General features: G+C 45.6%; 1 protein-coding gene across 1 annotated transcript; it reads left to right on the forward strand.

The window, feature by feature from the left end:
- The first annotated feature begins 696 nt into the window (after positions 1-696).
- Positions 697-8,121, forward strand: ATP5PO (ATP synthase peripheral stalk subunit OSCP). Its single transcript, XM_027552423.1, has 7 exons — positions 697-810; positions 2,147-2,197; positions 3,139-3,249; positions 5,430-5,559; positions 6,241-6,353; positions 7,577-7,663; positions 7,941-8,121. Exons 1-7 carry the CDS (start codon positions 775-777, stop codon positions 8,052-8,054), a joined length of 642 nt encoding a protein of 213 aa, XP_027408224.1. The 5' UTR covers positions 697-774; the 3' UTR covers positions 8,055-8,121.
- The last annotated feature ends 2,150 nt before the right edge of the window (positions 8,122-10,271 follow it).

A 10,271-nucleotide genomic window follows, 5' to 3' on the forward strand; every position in this document is an offset into this window, starting at 1 on the left:
TAAATTAATTAATTTTAAAAATAAGTTTAAAAAATTAGTGTTCTTTTTATGGGGGAAATGGGTTGAAAATAGGTTGTTTTTATGAATGCAGAGAAACTAGCCAAAGCTAGTGTTGGATTCTCAGTTTCAATGTCACACTTTACTCAAACACCAGTTCTATTTTTAGGTCTGCTTCTCAGCTAATTACTCTGCCCTACCCAGAAAGAAGTATTTAATCACCAGAACCTCACGCGTCCGCACAAACCAAGGGGGTCAATGTTGTACTCAGGAAGATGGGGTGGACTGGGGATGGCGGTCAGCCGGAGCAGTCACGGTCCGAGTATTAGGGTCCGCGGCTTGAGCTGCAAAGCTGCATATACAGCATATACAGACTGCAAGGACCTGCACTTGATACACACTTTGGCGCGGTAGGAAGAAAGAGTAAACATGCTAATTGTGCTAGTGATAAATGTGAAACACAACAAATGCCACCCTACTTATCCAAATGGGAAGTTAAAACTAGGGGCAATAACTCTATTCTACACTAAGGGCCAGTAAGTAACTCAACAATCTCATTTCCAGATGCTCTCCGAGCCTTCTAGCCTCCACCCCCACCAGCTCTGAGGACCACTCGCTTCTGAGGACTACAACTCCCAGCCTGAGGGAGATCCCCGGGCATGCGGCCTGACGACCTATGCCTACATTTCCCAGCAGGCCGAGCGGCTACGCTGACGCACGCGTGCGCTCTCTGTCTCTCTCGCAGACTCGGGTTTGACCTACAGCTGCCAGGAGAAGATGGCCGCGCTAGCAGTGTCCGGGCTGTCCCAGCAGGTGAGAGGACGGAGGTCCTGAAAGCCAGCGGGAAGAGCCCTCCCGGAGTGACCAGCACTGGACCCCCAAGCCCCACGGTTCCAGGCCACACCTGGGGAGCGTAGCGGCCGTTCAAGGTCGTGCGGTCGGGAGAGTGGGGGCAACGCTGGGCGGCCCTGTTTCCCCCCACCCCTTCTTTCCACGGGATGCGCGCGGGACACAGTGGACGCTGCACGCTCGTTTCTAACCTTGGCGTCCTCTGAGCACAGCCCCGGGAAGGAGCTGGTTGAGAGACCCAGGAGAAGGGGGACCTATCTTTATTGTTGTGATTAAACGACTACTAGTATTACTGGGTCAACAGTAATCCTAAAGAATATTTGTAAAACGTGTTTCACATTTTTATGAAGAAAATGAGGTTGGAAAGTTTAAATGACTGGTTTTTGACTAAGTAAGGGTAGAACTGAGATTCGAACCCACAGAGTCACAGAAAAATTTGTGCTCTTTATGTTATACGATGCTTTATATATATCATAACACCTTGTACCTTCCGTAAATTTTCCCTAAGTGTTATATAAAGTCTTTTAGCCCTCTCAGCTGTATAGTACACTCTGGAATTATTTGAAGGTGGAATTATTTGAAGGTGACCTATACCCTTGCGGGTGCTTTTTAAACTCTGGATTCCAACTCTTGATAGACAAGATACCATTTCAACAATATCAAGGTTAGTATCTTGGTAGGAAACAAGCTAGAGAATTCATCTTTATCTTCAGATAGCTTTTGGAGTCTTAAGAAGGTACCTCTCTCGCAGATAATGCCTGGAATCGTCCCACTTGTTACTGGAATCGTGCTCCACGATGGTAACATAAATGCTGGAAATCTTGTCAATTTTTTTTTTAAGACTGACTTCTGAAACTTGGGCTTCCCTGGTGGCTCAGTGGTAAAGAACCTGCCTGCCAATACAGGAGACATGGGTTCCATCCCTGGGTGGGGAAGATCCCCTGGAAAAGGGAGTGGCTACCCACTCCAGTATTCTCACAGCGGGGGAATCCTAGGGACAGAGGAGCCTGGTGGGCCGCAGTCCATGGGGCTGGAGAAGAGTCACACACAACTGAGCAACTAAATGTTTCTCAAATTTAGTGTTTCCTCTCCCTTACTCGTGAGCCAGCCTCACAGTGGGAAGGCAGTTTTCCCATGCAGCCTGTAATGACTCTTCAGTGGGGAAATTTACTCCTGGGTGATGAAGAGCAGCTCAGCCTCATAAAATCTATGTGTTGATATAAGGAAACATAAGAAGTGAACCATTTACTATTTTTTACTATCAGTAACCTCATTCAGTCTTTCTGTTTTTGTGTTAAAGGTGCGATGCTTCAGTACATCTGTGGTCAGGCCATTTGCCAAGCTTGTGAGGGTATGTCAGCTTATTTTTCTGTAATTGTAAAGCAAATAAATGTATGTGGTTTCAGACAACAATACATTTAGGCATGGATTTTGTACAGTTAACACTTAAATCTTTCTGCATGATTTGTGGTTCCCCAGACATGCTGGGGAGTAGGGGAGCTAGGGAACAGGATAGTGTTGAATGCCTGTCATAGACCAGGCCCACGAAAAACCTTTTAAGTTGGAGAATTTCTTAAAACACAGTAACAGTGATGGGAGGTAGCTGGTCTTCCCATTTTACAGAAGAGGAGGGGTTATTCAGCTTAGTCTCTGAGCTGGACAGAAACTAAATCTTGCTCATTAAAAACCTAAGCTTTTCCAGTACAATCACACAGTACCACTAAGCATATGTAGTCATACATTGATGATACTGTGGTTTAAAAAGCCTGTGGTTCACTGTAAAAAATAATTCAAGCATCAGGCACTTAGTAAATTGCTAAAGGGCTCCATTAAACTGAACATTTATGGAGATACTCTAAGGGAAATCTGCAGTATTGCTATGAAATGTATAAAATTGTGCTTGTATGTGTCTCATAAACACCTGTTTTCCGGCTCTAACGTGTTCAAAACTGCCTTCTATCAGTGTTTAACACCGCCTAAACTTGGAACTAAGTAGTTACTGGATTCGAAGGAATCCTAAGTTTATCTCAAAATTAGCACGGTTGAATTTTCTGTAGAATGGAAAGGGACTTTAGACACCGTGTTTTCTAAGCCCCTCATTTTAAGAAGAGGAATTGAAAGCTCATAGATGGAGTGACATGGCCAAGGAAACATCCCTTATTTGAGAATTGTCATTCAGGGTAGCATTTTACAGTAATTTTAAAATTATAAATATTTCTGCTCTTGATACCATGATATGGTCTTAACTGATTTTCCTTTTCTCTTCTTGCCTTACTCCACCGTTGCTTAAAGCCACCTGTTCAGATATATGGCATCGAAGGCCGCTACGCCACAGCTCTGTATTCCGCTGCATCTAAACAGAATAAACTGGAGCAAGTAGAGAAGGAGTTGTTGCGAGTAGGAGTAAGTAGCTTTCCTGCTCATTGTTAAGTTCTCACTGTATGTTTTTTCCTTAGATCTTTGACTGTGCATCCTTAATGAAGTATATCCTAAGAGAAAAAGAATTGCAAAAAAAGGGAAAGAAGAAAACATTTCCTGTAACCACGTTGATAGTTATAATACTGGGTAAAATTGTTCTGAACCTATTTATAATAGGTATATGTAAGAATGTTAATGTTAGGAACCGAGATTTGGGGCTCAAGAGAAGAAATAGAAAATCTAAATTTTAAGAAACAACTGCCATTTCAAAGGAGGGTTAAAAATTACCTTGAGCATTTATGCTTGTATTACTCGGTATTTCCAAAGTAGGCTTCAGGATATATTATGACCTTGTTTTGCTGGGAATTTATTTTCCTTCTGAAGTCTTTTCCTCAGCGTCAGTTGTCATTTTATTCCCAAGATGTGAGGGAAAGTGAGCAGAGCCCACTGGACCGCACATTAGTGAAGGTGCCCGAGCTGCAGGACGATGACAGAACGACGGAGGAAGACCAGGAGACTGCGGGGGAAGCTGATTTGTATTTTTTTGTAAACATGAAGAGTACATGAATTGAGTTAACAGGAGCCTGCAGTGTGGCTTAAACAGGAGGATCGCCACTGCAGGTTCCCTGAGTCGTCTGATAGTTAACAAGTTGCTCCAGATTTTGTTGCTTCCCCTTCTGTTACTTTCTAGTCGCCACCTAGAGTTTGTTTTTGTGTTTTTAATCTTAGAAGGGGAAAACCCTCACAGACTAGCTGTATAGAACAATACTTAGGCGTTTTGTGCATTTTTTCATTTTGAGCTTTTGTGGGAGCCTTTGTCCTAACGCTCAGTAACTCTAGCTCTGTATCCCTCCCTCTGTCCAGTTATCCAGTGCGCTTGATCTTCGCTGGTACCCTCACCTGTTAGGATGTTCACAGACCCAGCAGCCTGACTTGGAGATGCTTCTGGGCTGGGGTAGCTGGAGTCTACAGGGTCACACAGGCTTTTGGGGAGGTGATGGTTCCTGCCCTCTGCTGTCATGCACACCCCTCGTAAACCTGTGATGTTCACAAGCAAGACAGTGCCTGGCTTGTGGGCCTTAGAATGGGGTTTAATTAAAACTGAAGTCCGTTAAGCTGTGGAGACATACAAAGGCGGCAACCTTAAGACTCTTTATGAAACAAAATCAGCCATTTTTTGGCGCCAGGAGGAAAACGTGATGCTGCCAGGGTGTCGCTAACGGTCCGTGGATGATGCAGCAGAAATGGTTAGAGACCTGAAACTGGGATGGCTCCAGTTCCAGAATGCTTGTCGTCGTATAAGCCAGCAGTGTGTATGGGAAAACCTTGTTTTGGGGGGGTCACTCGAGTTGAAGTTTTAACATTAGATGGCAGTGTAGGCACGTAGCTAGAATCAGAGGCAGAAATTGTCCAGGAGCCCAGGAGAGGGGTTGATCGAAAGGTCAGTGGAGGTGTGTGACCAAGAGATACCCACATGGAAACAGCAGTTGGTTTGCTGGAGCTCTGGCTTGACGCTGAGGGGAGCAGAGTGCTGGAAGCTGCCCATGGTCCCGGACTTGACGTTTGTGATGTAGTGGGACGGCGACAGAGTCATCTCTCTTGTAGTCGTGGAGACAGAGTGGTCTCTCTTGTGGTCTTGGCACTCTGAATTTTTTGGCCGTTTTTCCTCCCAGGAAAAGCACCAGAGCTCCCACCCAGCAGTGGGTTGGTTTTCCCGAGCTCTGGGCAGCTGGCCGGAATCCGGATCAGCCTTAGAGGGAGAGGCCCCGGAGGGAAAGGCCAAGGGGCCGCCCGCACTCAGTGCGTCTCGTTAGGTCTGCGTTGTGTGTGGGCATCACTGCACCCTCTTAGCAGGGAAAAACCAGAGTAATACCCACAGTAGATACATTACAGTATGCCACAGATCCAGTCTCATGGCTGCTTAGTTTTTTAAAAATAATCTCTCCTGAAAAGCAAAAATCAACTTCATTAGAATGGTCTTAAATATTTTCACACAATACCATATCCTGTGTAAAATCATCTGTGGTGCATTCTTAAAGGCAAAAATTTATTTGACTAAACTTTTCTAATTTTATTCATGAAATGCATGATTCATCAGAAAGCGTGTGTACAGCAGCTGGCATCATTTATGTTCTAGAGTCTAAGATTATTTTTGGTCCTTTTAGCAAATCTTGAAGGAACCCAAAATGGCTGCTTCTCTTTTGAATCCCTATGTAAAGCGTTCAGTTAAAGTGAAAAGCCTAAGTGACATGACGGCAAAGGAGAAGTTCTCTCCTCTCACGTCCAACCTGATCAGTAAGTATTAGCTCTTTTATTGAAGTCTCTGAAAATTCTGCTCCTGAAACTGTGATCCCTGGACCAGGAACACCACCAGCCTTTGGCAGTACAGTCTCATTACCCGAACCTGCTAAACCAGAATCTGCATCTTCACTGGCCCCCGAGTGAGTCGCTTGCACATGCAGTTTGAGGAGCACTGTCGGAAGGACGTTAAGATGCAGGAGTGTCTCAATGCGTAGTTTCACCCCTTGGAGGAGGCCAGTGGGATCCCTGCCGAGAACGTGGTTTACAGCCAGTGGCTGCGTCTCTGTCCTTAAAGACATTTGCATTCTTTGGTACATTTTAATTGTTTTTCAAATCCCTTGATCACTCAGAATCCAAAGAAAATGTGTAGTGAATATAAGTATGTTAATTTGGGGATTCGTGGTGTAAACCTGAAAATCAGATTTCAAACTGTGATGAAGAAATCTATTGCAGATTTGTTTAAGAGACACACCCCTTTACACATTTAAGTCCTCGTTGGTGCATTCTTTTAAAAAAAAAAAATTGAATATTCTTTTTAGATAACAGGTTGCAGCTTCTCCATCCACATCCTTAACTGACATTGAATATAGTATTTTAAGGCCATGTCAGTTTGCATTTGAGGTGAATATACTGCTTCATGAATATGACTTAAGTGAAAAATGTTCACTTTCCCAGATTTGCTTGCTGAAAATGGTCGCTTGACTAATACCCCTGCGGTGATTTCCGCATTTTCTACCATGATGAGTGTCCACCGTGGAGAAGTACCATGCACAGTTACCACTGCATCTGTAAGTAATGAGTTGTTGCCACTGCATTGTCTTGACTTTCCATTTTGTAGAACAAAAAGAAAAAGGCTAAAATCAAGAAATCGGGGAGCCTGGCATGCTGCTCCATGGGGTTGCAGAGAGTCAGACACAACTGAGCAACTGAACTGAACTGTCAGTTGGGAGGTCTCTTCATTTATACCAGCTTCTGTGAACATGGCAACCCACTCCAGTATTCTTTCCTGGAAAATCCCATGGACAGAGGAGTCTGATCGGCTACAGTCCGTGGGGTCACAAAGAGCCGGACACAGCTGAGCAACTTCACTTCCCTTCTGTGAACCTCTGCTTCACAAGGCCCGGCAGGTGTCTCCCTGGTGCTTCCCTATTCAGCGGTTATTCGTGAAGACTGTAGGTTGGGTTAAAATGTGTCAGGAAATACTGGTTTATATTCCAGTACAGGTTTGAATTATTTTTTAAACATCATGCTCAGTAGTTTACTCAAATGTAATCTGTTCATCTTTTGTGGTGATGAAGCAGAAAGTATAAGGCGAACGGGCCCCATTGGTCTTACGGACTTGCTGAAGTAGAGTATAATAATAGTCACCATTTATTGAAATACAATGTGCTGGGCACTTTATAATTTTTTTACTTAATGTCAAAGGTCTGCGTGAAGCAGAAATGTTGTTACCCTTATTTTACTAATGAGGAAACCAAAGCCCAGGGAAAGTACGTTGCTTGCTGGAGGTCACAGAAGGTGGAGCTGGGATTTGAACCACAGTCCTGTCTTCCAGTAGTCCATGCTCCTTAAGTGGCACTGCCTCGCTGGAATGAGTTTCATTGTTGTCCAGTGTACAGTGGAGTACATTGTATTTCCCTTGTATTCTCTTTGCACTGTAGTTCATTGTAGGAGAACAGTCTGTTGGGCTTAGTTACCTACCAAGCATGGTAGAGTTGCTTGGGGTATGCAGCACCTGATCTTACCTAGATGAGTGTTTGTAGTGCTTCAGAGATTCTGACTCTCCAAGAGCGTAACCAGTGGTGCTCCTGTGAGGCGGGCTTTCACACGCCCGAGACCAGCGCCGATGAGTGCCTCTTGGGGTGCGACTCCAGAGTGGGTCCCCAGATACCGAGCACAGGAATTCACACAGCCTGTCTTGGTGAAATGTTCCCAGAGGGAGATTTTTCTCTTCTACTGTAGTAACTTGTTTTACTTTACCTGAATTTAAGGATGTTTTGTCCTTTTTTAGGCTTTAGATGAAACCACTCTGACTGAATTGAAAACGGTCCTGAAGAGCTTCCTAAGTAAAGGCCAGGTTTTGAAATTGGAAGTTAAGGTAGGTTTTTAATTGTGTACAGTACATTTCCTGAGGTTGTTTGGCACTTAAAATGGACTGGAAAGTGAGAGCAGATTATGTAAAACTGCCTATAGTAGAACCTTTATGTTTATTTTCAAAATAGACTATTACTGAATCCATTCACAATTTGACTTCTTTTTCCAGATGTAATTATTACATGTTACAATAGACTTTTCAGAGCACTTTTTTTTATCTTGCTTTTTCATTAATGAAATGTCAGCGTATTTTCACATTTCCAACCTATTTTCTTTCCTAGATTGATCCGTCGATCATGGGTGGAATGATTGTCCGTATTGGAGAGAAATACGTTGATATGTCTGCAAAAACCAAGATTCAGAAGCTGAGCAGAGCAATGCGGGAGATTCTGTAAAAGTGTTGATTTTCTAAAAGTGAGAATTCTTAAACTTGGAGCAACAATAAACACTTCCTGAACAGGGCACACTGTGTTCACTGCCTTTTAAAGCGGAAGTGCAGGGAGCCTTAGTTTTTATCTTTCTCTCGGGATCCCCTTAAAGGTTAAAATGCCCTTTGAAATTTAGTTTTTGTCGATTGTTCTTAGAAATTGGATGCTTATATATCCCTTAGGGGAAAATAGCCTTCATAGCAGGCGCTATGAAGTTCTTCACGTGTCTTACCTCATCCCTTTGTCTCTGAGTCCAGAGCCTGGGCAGGGGCTGAGCCTGCAGGTGAAGTTAAGGTCGTCATCTCTTGAGTTTTTCGGCTGTTGGTTTCATCTTGATTCAGAACTGGAAGTGGCCTCAGCCCACGCTGGTCAAACGCCGGCCGCTGCTCCTGCTCTGCCACTTTGTGCTGCTCACAGCCTCTGCAGCATGTGGGCCGAGCCCCTCGGCCGTGCCCCCAAGGCCACGTACCCGCCACATGCCTGGGCTGCTTAGCCGTCCAAACAGGGCCGGTTTGTGCTCACCCGAGTATTCTGACGGGTCCATATGTCCAGCCTGTGCGTTCTGACGAGCCGAAAGTGATCCGTCCTCCACTCCACTCTCCATGTAATTCTAAGTTCAGAGGCGGTGATGTCTATAAAAGCTTCCAGAGAGATTCTGGCCAAAAACACATGTCTCTTCTGGAATCGAGAGAATCTAATTAAAAGCAGTGACTGCTATCACTGGGGCAGAGGTCCAGGTGAGAGCCGTGCACTCAGCAGGTGGCAGGTTTCTCAGCTCGCTGGGCGCCACAGCCCTTGGAGTGTCCTCTGAACCAAGGATGCCCGGGAATGTCAGCCCAGGACAGAGTCAGGACTTTTCCCCTCTTGGGCACACCAGTTCCAGTACACTGATGGTTAGAAGTCACTGCTCTTGGGTCGAGCTTCTGCCCGTTGTGTGTGTGTGTGAGTCGCTCAGTCATGTCCGACTGTTTGTGACCCCATGGACTGTAACCCACCAGGCTCCTCAGTCCATGCAGTTCTCCAGGCAAGAATCCTGGAGTGGATTGCCATTTCCTCCTCCAGGGCATCTCCCCCACCCAGGGATTGAACCCAGGTCTCCGGCATTGCGGGCAGATTCTTGACCATCCGATTGGTTCTGCCAGTTAAGGCCTTCCCAGCCAGGTTGGGGGAGCCAAGCACACAGCAAACTTTCCTGCTTCTCTGAGGGTTAACAGTCACCCTGAAATTGCCAGAAGATAACATCTCAAGAGACAACCTGATGCATACTCAGCCACCGCACGTCAGGTCATAGGACATCCTGACGGGACTAGAAGGCTTGTGGCCACAATAAGCCTTTCTCCGCGTTTCTCCCAGACTGAAAGTGACCTCGCCAGGAGTAACAAGCACTCTAGAACCGTTCAGCAGGAGGTTCCATAAGGGGATATGACGTGCACCCACAGTGCGCCCCCTGACTAGACTGTTCTGCTCTGCAGCAGTAGGCGTGAGGGTTAAGGACGCGTCTTAGAGCTGTCTGGGGGTGCACATGCAGGCCTCTGCTGTTTCAATCCCTAAAGCCTCCTGCTTTTGGGGATCAACTTCCACCCTGTACGTGGAAGAAGCTGTAACATCCACTTGGTGAGTAACTGCTGCAAGAGTGAAGCGAGGTCATGATGAGTTCAGTACTGGGTCTCCCAGATGTAAAGATGTCGGTGAAGGGTGTTGGTCCCTGGCCTGACAGCCTCTGATTTTGGGTCATCTGACCCCAGGGATTGGCTGACTGGCTTCACACAGCACCTGACAGGAGGTAGGCACTAGACCAAGTCCATCTAGAATCGCCTGCAAAATCTCCCATCTTCAAGGATGTTCAGAAATCCTGTTCAGAAAACCTGTTCAGAAATCCTGGTTTCTAATAGACCATTAGGGTGACTGACTCGATCAGTCCCCTAGGAAAAGCTCCCCAGTAAAATGCCCTTAATTTGGACCTAATACCCGCAAACTGAAGGCTGCTCTGTGGTTTCCAAGACTGCTTCATGTTACATCTTAAATATTTAAGCTTCAGATGGCTCAGACAGGAAAGAATCTGCCTGCAAGCCAGGAGATGTGCGTTTGATTCCTGTGTTGGGAAGATCCCCTGGAGAAGGAAATGGCAATCCACTCCAGTGTTCTTGCCTGGAGAATCCCACGGACAGGAACCTGGTGGGCTAC

This window comes from Bos indicus x Bos taurus, chromosome 1, assembly GCF_003369695.1.
Source record: "Bos indicus x Bos taurus breed Angus x Brahman F1 hybrid chromosome 1, Bos_hybrid_MaternalHap_v2.0, whole genome shotgun sequence".
NCBI classification, from domain to species: domain Eukaryota; kingdom Metazoa; phylum Chordata; class Mammalia; order Artiodactyla; family Bovidae; genus Bos; species Bos indicus x Bos taurus.